Genomic DNA, 19682 nt, shown 5'->3' with positions numbered 1-19682 from the left:
TAAGCACTGATCCTGACAGTACCCCACTCGCCAAAGCCTGCCAACCTGAAAATGACCCATATATTCCTACGCTCAGCTTTCTGTCCATTAACCAATTCTCAATCCATGCCAGTATATTTCCCCCAATCCCATGTGCTCTAATTTTGTTCACGAACCTCTTGTGTGGGACCTTATCAAAAGCTTTCTGAAAATCTAAATATACCATATCCACCAGTTCCCCCTTATCTATTCTGCTAGTTACATCCTCAAAAAGTTCTAACAGGTCTATTAAACATGATTTCTCTTTCATAAATCCATATTGACTCTGCCCGATCCTACCATTATTTTCTAAGTGTCCTGTTGTCACATCCTTTATTATAGATTCTAGCATTTTCCCCAAGACTGATGTTAGATTAACAGGTCTGTTCTCCATTTTTTCTCTCCCTCCTTTCTTAAATAGTGGGTTACATTTGCTACCTTCCAATCTGTAGGTAGCATTGCAGAGTCTATAGAATTTTGAATGATGATCACCAATGCATCTACTATCTCTACAGCCACCTCTTTCAACACTCTGGGAGATAGATCATCAGGTCCAGGGGATTTAGCTACTTTAAGCACCATTAGTTTTTCTAGCATTTTTTTATATTAATACCTTGCAGTTCCTCATTTACACTAGTCCCTTAATTCTCCATTATTTCTGGGAGATTTTTAGTATTTTCCTCTGTGAAGAAAGACACTAAGTATTTGCTTGGTTTCTCTGCCATTTCCTTATTACCTATTACAAATTCTCCTGACTCCATTTGTCATGGACCAACATTTGCTTTTGCTAATCTTTTCCTTTCTACATACCGATAGAAGCTTTTACAGTCTTTTAGGTTTCTCACCTGTTTACTCTCATTCTATTTTCCCTTAATCTTTTTCTTGGTCCTCCTTTGCAGAATTCTGAAATGCTCCCAATCCTCAGGCTTACCATTTTTTGGCAACTTTATACGCCTCTTCCTTTGCTCTAATACAATCCGTGATTTCTTCCGTTAGCCATGATTGGAACACTTTCCTTGCTGGGTTTTTGTGCATTAAAGGAATGTATTTTTGTTGTAAACTATGTAATCAGTTCTTTAAATGTGAGCCATTACCTGTCTACCTTTTAAGGGTTACCAAATCCACCATAGCTAATTTGCCCCTCATAAATCGAAGCAAAGAAAGTGAAGTTAAGACTCTAGTTTCTGAATGAACTATAGCACTTTCAAACTTAATGTAAAATTCTACTATGGTCATTCTTTCCCAAAGGCTCCTTTAAAACAAAATTAATTAGCCCTTTCGCATTGCACAATACTAGATCTAAAACAGCCCACTCCCTAGTTGGTTCCTCAATGGACTGCTCTAGAAAACCATCTCATACATTCCAAGAATTCCTCCTCCGTAACATTAGTACTAATAAATGTTTACCCAGTCTATATGTAGATTGGAATCTCCAATGATTACTGTATTACCCTTGCTACACGCACCTCTAATTTCCCGAATTATACTGTGATTTACATTACCAATGCTGTTTGGTGGCCAATAAACAACTCCCACCAATGTTTTCTGCCCCTTGCTGTTTTATTTCTACAGATTCTACATGTTGATCTTTAGAATTAAGGTCACCTCTCACTACAGTACTAATGCCCTCTTTAAGTTATCCCCCTCTTGCCTCTCACTATACTGTCCTCATCATCTTTTCCCTTTCCTGTCATATTCATATACAGTCCTAATTCAGCTTGGTCCAATTATTTTCTATCCTCTAAGCCTTCTTGCCTTTGTCTCGACTGTGTGCACAACACCAGTGTAGATTGTCTTTAAATATTAGAAGTGAAACATGTTAGATGTTACTCTGACCAGAACCTATGCCCTAATAGAAGGACTTGAAAAAATACCACAAATACAAAAGATGATACAAGTTTTCAACTGTAAAACATTTGACTTATTTGCTACCAAGTAATGATTACAGTAGCCAGCGTTTGAGGTGTCATTGTTTACAGTGTCATGCACAGAAGCCATGATGAAATGAAGAATTGGAGGAAATATGACAACAAAAAAAATCAATTGTTAAAACTTAAACTAAACCACAAGAACATGGACACTTATACCACAGTCAAAATGGAGTAGCAGTCACGTGACCCCTCCTGTACTGGAAATCAACAAACCTGTTTGCAAGACGAAACTCATTGTGTCTGAATAGCTCTAGGGAGAACCCACTGAATTTGAAAGGAGCACCGCTGCATATTGATTACTCCTATCTAAGTGAACGAACTACAAAAATGGATCTGGAGACAAGCTGACTCAAAACAAAATGAATAGGTATGGAGTAGCACCATTATAACATAATGGTCCCGGTTCATACATCAACAGATAGCCATGGTTTCCATATCCTGGTCCACTGTGTGATCACACCAGGGGAGAGGGCCATACGTCACCCAATGGAAAATCAAAGGTGATGGAGTTTTACATTAAAAGATAGCTCTCTGGAGATAGAGAGAGAAAAAAAAAAACAATCCAGCCAAAGACTGCAAGATCTTCTTCTTCTTTGGCCTCCTTATCTCGAGAGACAATGGATAAGCGCCTGGAGGTGGTCAGTGGTTTGCGAAGCAGCGCCTGGAGTGGCTATAAAGGCCAATTCTAGAGTGACAGGCTCTTCCACAGGTGCTGCAGAGAAATTTGTTTGTCGGGGCTGTTACACAGTTGGCTCTCCCCTTGCGCCTCTGTCTTTTTTCCTGCCAACTACTAAGTCTCTTCGACTCGCCACACTTTAACCCCATCTTTATGGCTGCCCGCCAGCTCTGGCGAACGCTGGCAACTGACTCCCACGACTTGTGATCAATGTCACAGGATTTCATGTCACGTTTGCAGACGCCTTTAAAGCGGAGACATGGACGGCCGGTGGGTCTGATACCAGTGGCGAGCTCGCTGTACAATGTGCCTTTGGGGATCCTACCATCTTCCATGCGGCTCACATGGCCAAGCCATCTCAAGCGCCGCTGACTCAGTAGTGTGTATAAGCTGGGGATGTTGGCCGTCTCGAGGACTTCTGCGTTGGAGATACGGTCCTGCCACCTGATGCCAAGTATTCTCCGGAGGCAGTGAAGATGGAATGAATTGAGACGTTGCTCTTGGCTGACATACGTTGTCCAGGCCTCGCTGCCATAGAGCAAGGTACTGAGGACACAGGCCTGATACACTCGGAACTTTTGTGTTCCGTGTCAGTGCGCCATTTTCCCACACTCTCTTGGCCAGTCTGGACATAGCAGTGGAAGCCTTTCCCATGCGCTTCTTGATTTCTGCATCTAGAGACAGGTTACTGGTGATAGTTGAGCCTAGGTAGGTGAACTCTTGAACCACTTCCAGAGCGTGGTCGCCAATATTGATGGATGGAGCATTTCTGACGTCCTGCCCCATGATGTTCGTTTTCTTGAGGCTGATGGTTAGGCCAAATTCATTGCAGGCAGCCGCAAACCTGTCAATGAGACTCTGCAGGCATTCTTCAGTGTGAGATGTTAAAGTAGCATCGTCAGTAAAGAGGAGTTCCCTGATGAGGACTTTCCGTACTTTGGACTTCGCTCTTAGACGGGCAAGGTTGAACAACCTGCCCCCTGATCTTGTGTGGAGGAAAATTCCTTCTTCAGAGGACTTGAACGCATGTGAAAGCAGCAGCAAGAAGAAAATCCCAAAAAGTGTGGGTGCGAGAACACAGCCCTGTTTCACGCCACTCAGGATAGGAAAGGGCTCTGATGAGGAGCCACCATGTTGAATTGTGCCTTTCATATTGTCATGGAATGAGGTGATGATACTTAGTAGCTTTGGTGGGCATCCGATCTTTTCCAGTAGTCTGAAGAGACCACGTCTGCTGACGAGGTCAAAGGCTTTGGTGAGATCAATGAAAGCAATGTAGAGGGGCATCTGTTGTTCACGGCATTTCTCCTGTATCTGACGAAGGGAGAACAGCATGTCAACAGTCGATCTCTCTGCATGAAAGCCACACTGTGCCTCAGGGTAGACGCACTTGGCCAGCTTCTGGAGCCTGTTTAAAAGCGCCTCGAGCAAAGACTTTCCCCACTATGCTGAGCAGGGAGATTCCACGGTAGTTGTTGCAGTCACCGCGGTCACCTTTGTTTTTATAGAGGGTGATGATATTGGCATCGCGCATGTCCTGAGGTACTGCTCCCTCGTCCCAGCACAGGCATAGCAGTTCATGTAGTGCTGAGAGTATAGCAGGCTTGGCACTCTTGATTATTTCAGGGGTAATGCGGTCCTTCCCAGGGGCTTTTCCGCTGGCTAGAGAATCAATGGCATCACGGAGTTCCGATTTGGTTGGCTGTATGTCCAGCTCATCCATGACTGGTAGAGGCTGGGCTGCATTGAGGGCAGTCTCAGTGACAACATTCCCCCTGGAGTACAGTTCTAGGTAGTGCTCAACCCAGCGGTCCATTTGTTTGCGTTGGTCAGTGATTATGTCCCCTGATTTAGATTTGACGGGGGCGATCTTCTTGATAGTTGGCCTCAGAGCTCTCTTAATGCCATCATACATTCCTCTGATGTTTCCGGTGTCTGAGGCCAGCTGAATATGACTGCATAGGTGTTGCCAGTAGTCGTTTGCGCAGCGCCTGGCTGTTCTTTGTGCAGTGCTTCTGGCTGCTTTAAGTGCTACGGATGTTAAATCGCTGGGGGCTTTCTTGTCGTTCAACAGTGCAATGCGCTTAGCGGCTATGACAGGTTCCAGCTCTTCATTATGAGATTGAAACCAGTCTGCATTTCTCTTCGCATGTTTGCCGTAGGTGGTCAAAGCTGACTCATAGATGGTGTCTCTGATGTGGGCCCACTTGGTCTCAGCATCCCCTGTGGGAGTGTTTTGAAGGGCTGTTCCAAGTGAATTTAGAAATTTTTGTAACAGCTGTGGGTGAGAAATTCTGCTCGTGTTGATGCCCGGGTGTCCCTTCTGCTTGGAATGATGCAACTTCTTTGGTCTGAGTCTAACCTTGCTGCACACCAGGGAGTGGTCAGTGTCGCAGTCCGCACTGTGGAAGCTGCGTGTGATTTGAACACTGTTTAAGGCGGCTCGCCTTGTGACAATGAGGTCTAGCTGGTGCCAACGACGCGATCTTGGGTGCTACCATGAAACCTGATGACAGGGTTTAGTGTGAAAGAACGAGTTGGTGATGCAGAGGTTATGATAGGTACACAACTCAAGCAGTCTCTGCCCGTTCTCATTCATCCTTCCAACACCATAGCACCCAAGGCAGGAGGGCCATGAGTCATGGTCGGCCCCAACCCTGGCATTAAAGTCCCCCAGCAGGAATAGGTGTTTGGTGTTGGGGATGCTGCTAATGATATTATGGAGTTCCTCGTAGAACTGGTCTTTAGCTTCAGGTGGGGAGCAGAGTGTTGGAGCATAGATGCTGAGTAGGTGTGCTAGACCAGAGTGAGCAGTCGGAAGGGCAGTATGCGTTCCAAGCCATTTGAGGGAGGCTCTATCATGCTGAGCAAGGAGTTTCTAATGGCGAAGACCACTCCATGCTGTCTTGGTTCTTCAGGATCCCTGCCCTGCCAGAAGAAGGTGTAGTCTTGCTCCGCTAGAGATCCACTCGCGGGGAGGCGAGTCTCCTGAAGTGCTGCAATGTCGACATTGAGTCTACTGAGCTCGTTGTTAATGATGGCGGTCTTCCGAGAATCGTTGATCTGTGTAAGGTCTTCCGACAGGCCAGGACACATAGTTCTGACGTGCCAGCTTGCAAAGTGAAGGGCTGGTACCTTCTTTCCTTTTTTCGTGTTGTTTGGTGTAACACTGTATATCCACACAATAGGAAGCTCCCTGGCTGTTCAACTCTATCCATGGCCATCTGCTCCCATTCTTAGTGTTTTCTCCCCCAATCTACCCTCTTAAACTGTTTAAACTCCCTTGGTTCTTTAAATCAGTTCATTTTAGCCCTAACTAAAAGCAAACAGTTAGTTTAGTTTATGTTACCTGGGCCCACTGCCCTCCCCCAGCCACACCTGCTCTTTGTTTTCTCAATGAAATTGATCCGGACGAAACTGAAGAGCACAGCTGTCAATACTTTAATCTCCGATCCTGCTGTCTTCACTGTCCAGAGTGTCTGCAGCCACGGCCTGCGGTAAGTCCATTGAGGTGAAGAAGGAGCAGCGGGACCCTAGGGAAGTCTTGAGAAAAGGTGTCCCTAACACCCAAAAAATCCACGAACGGCCCCCCGGCCGCAACTTCAAAGCGCCCACGGGAGATGGCTTGGAGAGCATCTGCAGCGCACTGTCGGCAATGCTGTATGCCTTTATATAAACCACATCAAAAAACCCTTAACGAATATAATCACCTTTGTAAGTCTGCCAAAAGATGCTTCACCTCCCGAAGGACGTGGATGAGCTTTCCAGACGTCGATGGTGGGCACTGAGGAAATGGCTTATTACCTGCACCCTCTTTCCCCCCCCCTTCCACCACCCACCCCCCCGTCCCCTTCCCTGCTCCACCCTCTCAGCTCACCCCCTCACAACCCCATCCCAGCCACCCCCCTCGCACCATCTTCCCCCCGCACCCCCTCACCGCCCCCTTCCCAGCTCCCCCTCGCATCCCCCTCCCTCTCGCATCCCCTCCTCCCACCGGCATCATCCTACATCTGTGTAGGGGCCCTAACAACCCCACTGCCTTGTGGGCATCTCGGGAGAGACCAAGGCTAAGGGAGTAAACCCTAACAGATAATCCGGAGCGGAACCCCGTAGGCGGTCATGTGTCACCTTTGGCATGTTTCCGGCAGTTCTTGCAGCCATACCGGTGCCAAACATCGTGCTCTGCACTCCTTTGGACCCCACCAGAAAGGCCGAGAGGGGGGGGTTTTGACGACTGGGCAACTCTCAACCTCCATACATTCGCCCAGGCATGCGCCATGGAGAGGTCACTCCATAGTTGCCTCACAGCGACTGAAACAACACGGAAGGCAGCAGTTACGGGTTATAAGTCCAGATAAATTGGCGTAGAAACTGGGCGCCACGGGTTGCCTTTGTCGGTGGGAGAGGTCATCGCACCTCACTGGACAGCTACCGCCCACCTCAAATCGGGCAGTCCCCGGTCAATAAGGTTCTGTCCCGCCACAGTCTACCTGCTTCAATGGGTGCTTGGAGCTCAGGGTCATTGCCCGAAAGGTGGACTGATACACCGCACCAAACTGCAAGATCAGACCGGCACAAAGAAGCAGCCCTGCTACTAATTCTACACTTCAACTTGCTGCAGCAGAGAACTCAAAATGACCAACGCCTCCAGTCTGAAATCTTCAACACCTCGGTGAGTTCATGACCACAAATATCCTGCACATCTGAAAAGAACTTTCCTCTCGAGAAGATAACAGGTTTTCTGTGAACCACAAACTCTTATGTTCTTTTGAACTTAAATTGCATCCGAACCTTTCTCCCTCTATATCTATTCTTGTGCATGCATGCATGCGTGAATGCTTCTGTGGGAAGGTTGCAAAATTCAGGTTTTGCTCTTGAAATAAATGCAATTTGTTGTAAACCGATGAGAAAATGTGTCATTTGTCACGTTATTTCACCCTAAAACACTCAGGGACTAACACACATGGGAAGTGAGGAGTGGAAGTTACCCACACCGCTTACCAACTGTCTGCAACAGTCTTGTTTTAAAAAATTGCAACACTAGGATATTAATGACACTCAATCTATTACTTTTATTTATTAAAACAGTCCAAACTCAAAAGAAGGTCCTTAGTTGTAAGATAACTGGGCTTTCATTGCTGTTTTTCTCTCAGTACACTTTTATGCTATTACATTAATTGATGAAATACAGAGCTGACTGGAGATTATGCTCCATAACAAACCAATCCAACATCTTCAATTATGTCCACTATACTATTTGGGAATGAAATTACTTTAAACTTCTGCTTTGTGGGTTTCCTTGGACCATACCACCATGTTGTGGGAAAAGGTAAACTGCCTTCAGGCCACTGCCATTCTGAAATAAACTATTACAGTTGCAAAATAGAAGTACACATAAATCATAGATGAGAATTTGGGGTTATCTGAAGTTGAGAGTCCAATATTTCGGTTCCCTGAAGCAGAACTCAGTAGTTGAAACAGTAATATAAAAGGAAAAATAGCGGTGATTCCGACAAAGTAACTTTCCGCTACAGAAGACATGATGAGGTTACCTGACAAAAGCAGAGGATATTCTTTTAATATACTATCTAGTAAGTAATATGTTTATGAATTAGAAGAGAATCCAATCTATTGTTGCATGAAAATTACAAAGTTAGTAACTTTTGGCCAAGGTGCCAATTTTTTTTTTAATTAGTATAACAATGGTAGATCCCATTGTATTTTATTTTACTAGGGGCAAAAAATGCTATCAATGTACCGCAAACAGAGTTGGGGGAGGGGGTCTGAGTAGAATTGGAACAAGGAATGTTCAACATTATCCACAAAAAGGCATAACTAGGACCCATGCGGGTACCCATTGCAACACCTTTTACTTGAAGGAAGTGAGTGGAGTTGAAGGTGAAGTTGTTCAATGTGAGAACAAGTTCAGCCAGGTGAAGGAGGGTGATGGTGGATGGGGACTGGTTGGGCCTCTGTTCAAGGAAGAAGCGGAGAGCCCTTAGACCATCCTGGTGGGGGATGGAGGTGTAGAGAGATTGGACATCCATAATGAAGAGGTGGTGGTTAGGGCCAGGAAATTGGAAATTGTCAATATGACATAGAGTCACAGATGTAGGTGGGAAGAGACTGGACCAGGGGAGATAACATAAGGGTCAAGATTGGAAGAAATAAATTCAGTGGGGCAGGAACAGGCTGAAATGATGGGTCTACCGGGTGGGGGGAAAAGAGGACTCCTGGCCAAAGAAGTGAGCCTGGAAGCGAAGGCAATAGAAGAGCTCAACATCATGGGGCATAAGGGGATAAAACTAAGTCCTTTGTTGAGTACAGATCTTTCAGTGTCAGAGGGGAAGGTCAGAGGGTATTGTGAATCCACAGCAAGGGGTCAGATTAGGAGAGGGGATGGGGTCAGAGGGAAGTGAAGGGGAAGTAGCATCTGGAGGGGCATTAGTCCCCATCAGCCGCTGGAGCTTGCGTTCCTTAGCACCTGAAAGGAAGAGAAAAACTTTTTTTGTTAATGTGTCGGACAAGATGAGGGATGAAATGAAACTATGGAGCAGGACAGCTTTGAGACAACGTGCATTGGTGCTTCTGGAGAGAGAGGTCAAGCGTGTACATGTGGCGGCGCATGGCACTGAGCGTAGATCTCAGGATGCGGCGAGAGCAGCAATCCGAGGAACGTCGTACATCTCAGATACCTGTAATCCTGGGTGGATTCAAAACATGAAGGATGGAAGCCAGTTCTGATGAAAGGTCACAGATCTGAAACGCTAACTCTGCTTTTCTCTCCACTGATGCTGCCAGACTTGCCAAGTATTTCCAACAATTTGTTTTTATTTTTTTCCCCCAGTATCATTCAAGAAATATCCAGAAGATAAGTTATCACATAACAACTCAAATGTAGTCAAACAATGTATTTAGGGGTATAAATCCATGTATAATTTCATCAAGCATGCCCTTGCATAGAACTTTGACTCCCCTGGCACCAGCACTCTTTTTTAAAAAATCCATTTTATGGGATCTGGACATCACTGGCAAGGCCAGCATTAGTTGCCCATCCCAAATTGCCCTCAAGAAGGTGGTGGTAAGCCACCTTCTTGAACCGCTGCAGTCCATCTGCTGCAGGTACACCCACATTCAAGTGCCAGGCAATGGCCATCTCCAACAAGAGAGAATCTAACCCTCTCCTCTTGGCATTACAATCGTTGAATCCCCCACTAATCAACATCCTAGGGGTTACCATTGACCAGAAACTGAACTGGAGTAGCCATATAACTACCATGGCTACAAGAACAGGTCAGAGGCTAGGAATCCTGTGGCGAGTATCTCACCTCCTGACTCTCCAAGGCCTTCCCACCATCTACAAGGCACAAGTCAGGAGTGTGATGGAATACTCTCCACTTGCCTGGATGGATGCAGCTCCAACAACACTTCAGAAGTTTGACACTATCCAGGACAAAGCAACCGGCTTGATTGGCACCCCACCCACAAACATTCACTCCTACCACCGACGTACAGTGGCAGCAGTGTGTACCATCTACAAGATGCACTGCAACTCACCAAGGCTCCATAAACAGCACCTTCCAAACCCTCAATGTCTACCACCTAGAAGGACAAGGGCAGCAGATGCATGGGAACACCACCACCTGCAAGTTCCCCTCCAAGCCATACACCATCCTGACTTGGAATTACATCGCCATTCCTTCACTGTCATTGGGTCAAAATCCTGGAACTCCCTTCCTAATAGCACTGTGGGTGTTCCTAGCCCACAAGGACTGCAGCGGTTCAAGAAGGCAGCTCACCACCTTCTCAATCAAGGGCAATTAGGGATGGGCAATAAATGCTGGCCTAGCCAGCCACGTCCACATCCCATGAATGAATAATCTTTTTAAAATAACAGTGCTGCTCAGGAGAGTGTTCCAGGATTTTGATCCAATGACAATGAGGAACTGCAATACATTTCCAAGTTAGGATAGCTTGTGGCTTATAGGGGAACTTGCATATGGTGGTGTTCCCATGAGTCTGCTGCCCTTGTCCTTCTAGGTGGAAGAGGTCGTGGGTTTGGAAGGCGCTCTTGAAGGAGGCATAGTGAGTTGCTGCAGTACATCTTGTATATGGTACACACTGCTGCCACAGTACATTGGTGGTAGAGTGAATATTTAAGGTGGTGGATGGGGTGCTGATCAAGCAGATTGCTTTGTACTGGATGGCATCGAGCTTCCCGAGTGTCATTGGAACTGCGCTCATCCATGCAAGAGGACAGTATTCCATCTCACTCCTAACTTGTGCCTTACAGATGGTGGACAGGCTTTGGGGAGTTAGGAGGTGGGTTACTTGCCACAAAATTCCCAGCCTCTGACCTGCTCTTGCAGCAACAGTATAAACTGATCTTTATCACATCTGTGCAGTTCAATGAAACTGAATACAAGGCATAAATACAACAAATGTAACTGTCTTTCTTTGTCTGCAGAAAAACTCATGAAATAGTTCTCCACAGAAACCTACAAATGTTATAAATAGAACATGTTGTGGCTAATCTCTTTGATACAAGAAATATCTTGAGGCTACCAAAGCTCACTTTTGAGCAACACGTCACATGGCTGGCCAAATGATGTCTCCTATAAAAAAGGACTGTGAGCTGCACTTTGGCAGATGTTTACATTGAATACAATTGATGTTCAGATGAAGCATTTTATATAATCATGGATGTTAACATAATCCCTGATCACAAGAATTTATAATTCATGTGGCCAATGCCACTTTGCATAATGTTATACAATAATTATAATTCAGATAGGTACTTTAAATAGACAATTGTAAATGAGGGCTGGTAGGTTATAACATCTTAAGGAAGCAGAAATCCAAGCTGCAAAACCAAAACATGCATCTCGTGTTGTTAAACATACACAGAATGCATTAGAAATAGCCATGAATTTACCAATGTACAGCAGAGAAAGTTTGTTTTTCCCCCTCATGAGAAGTTTCTCACTGAATGGAATGGCACATGTTCTGGTGTGCAAATTCCTCAGAGGTCAGAAGTTGTATTAAATACAGGACGCAAATGGACATTTAGGATTCTTTATAATTTTATAGAAATCATTCCATTTTCCACATTCAAAATTTACTCAAAAGGCAATCAATATAAGACTATTGTCAATATTAATTTTTACACAAAGAATGACAAATATAAATAAGCCTTTTGTTGCAACATACAATTCGGTTTTTATAGATATATATATATATATTCAGAGTTTTATTCTACGGAAAGGTACTTCCTGAAATTATAGTTTTGGCAGATTGTTCTATTGTTCAGGTCCCTGTGGGATTCAATACCAGTGTTCTAGCAAAATTAATTACACAGCATTGGTCAGTCACCATTCTCTGTTAAATAAAAAAGTTTCAGTGTTTACCGAAGAAATGCTTTCAGTTGGTGTAGATGTAAAGTCAGTATCAGACAGATTCAAGCTGACAGTCCAGTTGCTTATTTTATTTCGAAAATACTTAGTTAAAATACTAATGACAATTTTACAAAGCACACACTCGACTCATACAGATTTGCTCCCAGTTTTGCCCTTCATTATAATATTTAAAATAGTTTCAAACATTCAGAACTACATATTTGAATTGCCCTGTAGATGTATTGGTACAGAGTATCTGACTGTAGCCAGTGAATCACAGCTCTAAAATTTTATCATTTACATTTGAACTGTGTTTCGAACATGGCATGGCCACCTACCCAAGCTCTATTAAGATAAAATATGGTTTGCGTACATACTGGTCCATAACCTGTCAAAATAATAAGATGCAGGGCAAAGCGTACATGTCTAATGACGCAGTTACAATGTTTGATTATTGCCTGTAGACATTGCTAGCAATTTGCAAAGAAACCAGATGGTCCAAGACTATGAAGAAAAAAAATCTACATAAACCCGAATTTCCAAACATTTTTATTGAACCACCCCTCCTCCTAAAAAAAAAGGTCCTGAATCCAAATATATTTTAAGCTTTTTTCAGCCAATTGTAATTCTGTCTGGAAAAGGCGGCTAGTTTCAAGGAGCTAAAATTTAGTACGCAACAGGACAGGATAGTTGTTAGAGGATGGAAGGGGATTAGTGGCTGTTTATCCCACTGCTGCACATCTTGGCATTTACAGTCCAACTGCAAAATCCAGGAAATCTGTATTTAGTCCAAAAACAAAAAAGAAAAAACTCTTAATGATTTAAAGTTAGTAGTGGTAACCAGGTACCCCAAATTGCTTTGAGAACTCAACTTATATTTGCGACTATAAACAAGAATCGTGCAGAGAGATCAACCGTTGACATGCTGTTCTCCCTTCGTCAGATACAGGAGAAATGCCGTGAACAACAGATGCCCCTCTACATTGCTTTCATCGATCTCACCAAAGCCTTTGACCTCATCAGCAGATGTGGTCTCTTCAGTCTACTAGAAAAGATTGGATGCCCACCAAAGCTACTAAGTATCATCACCTCATTCAATGACCATATGAAAGGCACAATTCAACATGGTGGCTCTTCATCAGACCCCTTTCCTATCCTGAGTGGCGTGAAACAGGGCTGTGTTCTCGCACCCACACTTTTTGGGATTTTCTTCTTGCTGCTGCTTTCACACGCGTTCAAGTCTTCTGAAGAAGGAATTTTCCTCCACACAAGATCAGGGGGCAGGTTGTTCAACCTTGCCCATCTAAGAGCGAAGTCCAAAGTACGGAAAGTCCTCATCAGGGAACTCCTCTTTGCTAACGATGCTGCTTTAACATCTCACACTGAAGAGTCTCATTGACAGGTTTGCGGCTGCCTGCAATGAATTTGGCCTAACCATCAGCCTCAAGAAAATGAACATCATGGGGCAGGACGTCAGAAATGCTCCATCCATCAATATTGGCGACCACGCTCTGGAAATGGTTCAAGAGTTCACCTACCTAGGCTCAACTATCACCAGTAACCTGTCTCTAGATGCAGAAATCAACAAGCGCATGGGAAAGGCTTCCACTGCTATGTCCAGACTGGCCAAGAGAGTGTGGGAAAATGGCGCACTGACACGGAACACAAAAGTCCGAGTGTATCAAGCCTGTGTCCTCAGTACCTTACTCTATGGCAGCGAGGCCTGGACAACGTATGTCAGCCAAGAGCGACGTCTCAATTCATTCCATCTTCACTGCCTCCGGAGAATACTTGGCATCAGGTGGCAGGACCGTATCTCCAACGCAGAAGTCCTCGAGGCGGCCAACATCCCCAGCTTATACACACTACTGAGTCAGCGGCGCTTGAGATGGCTTGGCCATGTGAGGCGCATGGAAGATGGCAGGATCCCCAAAGACACATTGTACAGCGAGCTCGCCACTGGTATCAGACCCACCGGCCGTCCATGTCTCCGCTTTAAAGACGTCTGCAAATGCGACATGAAGTCCTGTGACATTGATCACAAGTCGTGGGAGTCAGTTGCCAGCGTTCGCTAGAGCTGGCGGGCAGCCATAAATGCGGGGCTAAAGTGTGGTGAGTCGAAGAGACTTAGCAGTTGGCAGGAAAAAAGACAAAAGCGCAAGGGGAGAGCCAACTGTGTAACAGTCCCGACAAACACATTTTTCTGCAGCACCTGTGGAAGAGCCTGTCACTCTAGAATTGGCCTTTATAGCCACTCCAGGCGCTGCTCCACACATCACTGACCACCTCCAGGCGCTTACCCATTGTCTCTCGAGATAAGGAGGCCAAAGAAGAATAGAATAAACAAGAATCAAAGGAATTACGAAATCTTTCTTTGATGCAGGAAGTATATATCCAGGCAATGACACAATCCAGTTAATCAGAAGAACTGTCACATACGCACTCAATAGATACCAGTATAAATTGATACTTCTGGTTTGATTCCATGCGATAAAATGGACACAACTTGAACTCAAAAGGAAAATGCTTCATTTTCTATTTTGAAAATAGGAGTTTGAACTAATGCACTGCTGACACTTAGATTTTGATGGTATAACTACAATCACTTGTGCAGTAGCAATATATAGGCACACACATGCACATCTCTCTCCTGGTCAGAGAAATTCTGGCTAGATCAAACTGATTCCATAGATACCTGCCTATACAATGATGACTACAGTATAAACATGACATAGTTCTAAAATGCATTTTGTAAAATGCTTGCAGACAAAACCCCCTAAATGTTAAAATATAGTATGCTAACATTAGAAATAGGAGGAGTTTAGCCATTTGGCCCTTCGAGCTTGGTATTCTGCAAAATCATGGTTGATCATCTATCTCAGCTCAACTTTCCTGCCCTATCTCCATGTCCCTTTATTCACTTTGTGACCAAAAATCGATCAATCTCAGTCTTAAACATACTTATTGACTGAGCCCTCTGGGAGAAGAAATATTTCACTCCATTCCTAAATGGCCAAACCTTTATCTGAAAATATGACTCCCAAACCCTTATTTTAAACCGAGTGTCTCCGGACAACACAGAGCATGTGCAGAGCAATCGCCGACATCATCAGCGCGACCGACCATTTGCCAGTATGAATCTGTGCATGCACGTACCAACATCACCACGCAATGATGCCAGACATAAAGATGTCCTGCAATCGTCATCTCCATTTCTCCCACCCCAACAGTACCCCGCTTTGGCCACTCGCTCCCGGCTGGCTGCTTCACCCCCTCAGCCACTCGTTCCCAGCCTCGCCACTTCCCCGCACCCGCCCCCACTTGGCCGATTGCTGCCTGGAGAAATGGAGCGAGTGGCTGAGGAGTGATGGGGTGACGCAAAGAGTGAGCAGTCGGTGGCGGGGGGGGGGGGGGTGGGGGGGGGGGGTGGGGCGATGGGTGGGTAAAGGCCTGCTCAGGTCAGAAAAAAGAACCTGACCCCGACCGAACCTCAGCGGACCAGAGCCCGACCCGGCCCAAGTCTCTCCGATTTTGCCCCGAGCCTGACCCAACCATCCCTTTACTGACCTTCCTGTCACCGAATCCCTGCAGGAAGCTGCAGCGCATCCCTGATGACATCAGAGTGACTTCACTCGCTCACTTCGCAGACTCAGTTTCATCCCAGACTCCCAGCTCAGGTAAATTTTTAAAATTTCAATACTTACCAGCAGAGCACTTACCGTGCGTGTCCAAGCCCGAAAGCTGGACCCAGAAGAGAGGCTCGACCTGACCCGAACCTGACATGTCATCGGGTCCCATTGGGTTCAGGTCGGGTAGCAGGCCTTTAAATGGGGTGCGGGGTGGAGGGAAGCGTCAAGGCGGGGAGTGAGCGGTGAGCAGACAGGCACACGATGCAGAGGGATACTGTTGGGGGTGGGATGGAGGTGGCGATCGCAGCCATTGAGGGGGTTTAGGTTTAATTAGTTTTTGTGACAAATTGAGCAGCACCATTTTTATGGCAGCTACCTGAGACATCGCAGACAGTGACATTTCCGTGGATGAGGCTGCATTTACATATGCCAGTACTGTGCCACTTAGTGATTGCATTGCCAGCAAACGCAGCCTATTTTAAACTATGACCTCTAGTTCTAGAATAAGTCAGTATTTAAGTATATTCATACTGGCTCCATCTCCTCATTCACATTGCCATCATCTGCAATCCGTTGCTAAATATGCCAGTTTTAATCAATTAGGCTGAAGTTAATTTCAGACCTTGAGACTAGACATGCCATGTACACATTTTTCTGAAGTTTATTCGATGACATAATGAAATATATCCACAAAATACTGTTAACAATGTCAAACAAATCCTGAAAAAAAATCTGTGAAAGTGAACAACAACTTGCAATTATATACCACCTTTAACAATATAAAATGTCCCAAGACACTTTACAGGTCCATTTTCAAACAAAATTTGACACCAAGCCACGTAAAGGACAATTGACCAAAATCATGGTCAAAGGCATAGGTTTTAAAGGAGGAGAGAGAGACGCTGAGAGGTTTAGGGAGGGAATTCCAGAGCTTATAGGGCTTAGGTAGCTAAAGGCATGAATGCCAACAATGGAGCAATGAAAATCGGGGCTGCACAAGAGGATAGAATTAGAAAAACACAGATACCTCAGTGGGTTGTAGGGCTTGAGGAGCTTATAGAGATAGGGAGGGGAGGCCATGGAGGGATTTGAAAACAAAGATGAGAATTTTAAAATTGAGTTATTGCCAGGCCACGAGCCAAATTTTGTTGGCCATTTTTTCTCTTTATTAACCAATTTATAAGAAGGTTTCATAATTAAAATTCAGAATATTACAAATTTTCCAATAGTATGATACACTTGCCCAACTTTTGTGTCATTCGACATCTTTATTCAAGAATTGATTTCATGGTCTCAGCCTGTCTCAAGTTCCTGAGCTTCAACCAGATTTTATTTTTTAAATATTTCAGAACAGTTGTTCAGAGCTATCAATCACATCTGTGTATTCTAAGCAGGTGCCGTTTGCAGAATTGCCTACCATGCAATCTGTCAATCAACTGGATATGAAAGGTAGAAGTTCATGGCCCCTCCTCCTGCGAACACTGTTTGTCCCCTGATACAAGACTTTGAAATAAATGAAACTGAATTCTCCTAGCCTCTATTTCAAATTAACAACACGTAACAGCAGCACCCATGAAAAGGAACTTGTGCGAACAGAAACACCACTGTTCATGATTTCTTTTTTTAACATTAGAAAAGAAAATGAGATTGGTTCTAGAGAATGCAATGGTGCTAAATGCAGTTTAAATCACTCAGCCAATTAAAACAAGTCACTTTTGATTATTTTAAGTAATTTTTGTTTGTTTATGGAATTCCTGCCTCAAAGAATGCATAAACTCACTTATAACACACTAAATTTTCTACTTCTGTGCTCCTGACCTACTCTGGGAATGCCAATCAGGTAATTGGCCACACCCAGCTCGTGATTTTCCAACAATTTGTTTTAAGAAGTTTATTTAAGCCAGTAACATAAAAACATGTGGCTGATGATGGGAAACGTAATGGAAGGGGGAATGCCAAGGGTACAAAGCAGCTGTAGACCAAGGGTGGGGCTGGAGAATTGTAGAGTCAGATAGGATCCAAATTGCCATTGGAACAATTCACCTACTTTCCCCTCCTTCACAAGGCTCTTAGATTTTGTTCCACCCAATAATGCTAGCTACTGCCTCCCTAGACTTCCCCACTCAGATCCCAGGACCACAGAAAGTTCATAAATTCTAGACTCTATTCCCTGAACCACCCTATTGTTCCCAAACCCAGACAACACCAATGTCTCCAGGTGCAAGGATCACTCTCCCAGTGATCCCAGATCTGGCTTTAGAGTTCCTACAATCTCTTTTTCCAGTGCCCCTTGGCCACTAATTTCCACTCCCCCCACCCAAAAAAAAGTGACCCAGAGACTTAAGTTGTTAATGGACGAGTAATCCAGAGAACACATTCAAATCCCACCAGAGCAGTTTGAGAATTTGAATTCAGTTTTTTTTTTAAATGGTCTGAAAAAAATCAGTTTGGGAAAGGAACTTGCCAAACCTACCCAGCCAGCTCTATATGTCACTCGAGTCCCATACCTCTAAAGTGGCCAAGCAAATTACTCAGTTATCCCAAACTTTCTCACAGAATGACAGATGGGTAATAAATGCTGGCCTTGTAAATAACACCCACATCAAGAGAATGATTTTTTTAAATCCCAGTTCTGCCATATCCCAAACCCTCTTCCCAATCCTATCAGTTTTGTGATAATACAATTTCATACAACACCACTGTTATTAGAAAATCTGATGAACTCCAACTTAAGCAGATATATGTTAGAGAGACGTCTATCGCTGATTAGACTCAAGATGAGTTCTCTTCCCACCCACCATGAACAAAGTGTAAATTCAGGAATTACTCGTGCACAAAGCACAAAAAACATTTTCATAACTGACATTATGCCAAGTACAAATTATGTCCTTGATATTTCAGATATGAACATGTAGATTTAACTTATAAAACTGATTTGAAAACTGCTTGAAACCTGGGGTATATTGCTGTATCAGACCCACCTACACAGAGAGAGCTAGATCATGTTAAAATAAACTGAGGAATTAAAACCGACCCATTCCGTGACCTCCCCTGCCACTGGCTGCAATTTTAAATAAATCGACCTCCTTCAACACACACACTTCGACGTTGGGGTCAAATAGCAAAATAATAAGTCGCGGTTCAAGTGCGAAAATTTAAAAGATGCAAAAGTGTCTTAACTTTTCTATTTGCTCACGGGTTTCTCATCAAACGCAAGTGCTGACAGTTAACAGTGAAGACTCTCAAGGCGGAGAAACCCGAGTGCCTCCCCCAGATGTGCTACCAGCTGCTCAGCCTGACCCTCCCCAACTTACCACCTGTGGCTGGGGTTGGCAGGGCTGCGCTCCGCTCCCTCATGGTGCTGCTCGCCCTGTCCCCGGGGTGAGCCGGCTCGCTCACTGCTGCATTCAAATCCTGTAAAGGTACCGCTTTCCCGGCTCCGGCCAGCTGCATCTCCTTCCTCCTCTGCTGACACCTTCCAGCCTGCAGCACCGCTTGCTTTCTCTGCTCCCGTTATTCCCGTCCCTCCAATCCCTGTCACCCTCTTGCGCTGCTCCTCTTCTTCGGCTGTTTGGAGAAACCGCTGGGCTCGTGCACGCGTTCAGACGCACGCTCACGCGGGGGAAAGGCTCGTGTCCGAACGCGCGTGACCGCCAAACCGGGGCAGAACCAGACGCCAGCGCGCACCCTGGTGGGTTTTTGTAAAAGACTGCAAAAGACTCTAGCTGCTTTTTTTTTTGCAAAACTTCCAACTGCTTAAATCCTTTAAATCAGTGAATGCCATGATTATTTATAAATAACTTACAATTTATTCTCACCACCACCACCCCAGAAGTCTTCTTTACTGAGGGGTTGAGATAAACCAGACTTGGTGTCATATTTGACCCCGAGATGAGCTTCAACGACATATCAGTGCCTTCACTCAGACCTATTTCCACCCTCCTGATTTCCACTGCATTCCTGCCTCAGCTCATCTACTGCTGAAACCGCCATCCATGCCTTTGTCCCCTCTAGGCTTGACAGTTCCAATGCA

General features: G+C 44.8%; 1 protein-coding gene across 1 annotated transcript in view; it reads right to left on the bottom strand.

Moving 5' to 3' along the window:
- LOC137380100 (FYVE, RhoGEF and PH domain-containing protein 3-like) overlaps positions 1–19117 on the bottom strand; it is a 263386-nt gene extending 244269 nt beyond the window's left edge. Inside the window, exon 1 of the mRNA XM_068051736.1 lies at positions 18964–19117. Within this exon, the coding sequence (XP_067907837.1) occupies positions 18964–19102 (139 nt within the window). The 5' untranslated portion in view covers positions 19103–19117. The remainder of the gene's footprint in view (positions 1–18963) is intronic.
- Between the last annotated feature and the right edge of the window lie 565 nt (positions 19118–19682).

Source organism: Heterodontus francisci, chromosome 19, assembly GCF_036365525.1.
Source record: "Heterodontus francisci isolate sHetFra1 chromosome 19, sHetFra1.hap1, whole genome shotgun sequence".
Lineage (NCBI taxonomy): Eukaryota > Metazoa > Chordata > Chondrichthyes > Heterodontiformes > Heterodontidae > Heterodontus > Heterodontus francisci.
The sequence above is the reverse complement of the archived record's forward strand: the minus strand, read 5'-3'. Positions and strand labels throughout refer to the sequence as shown.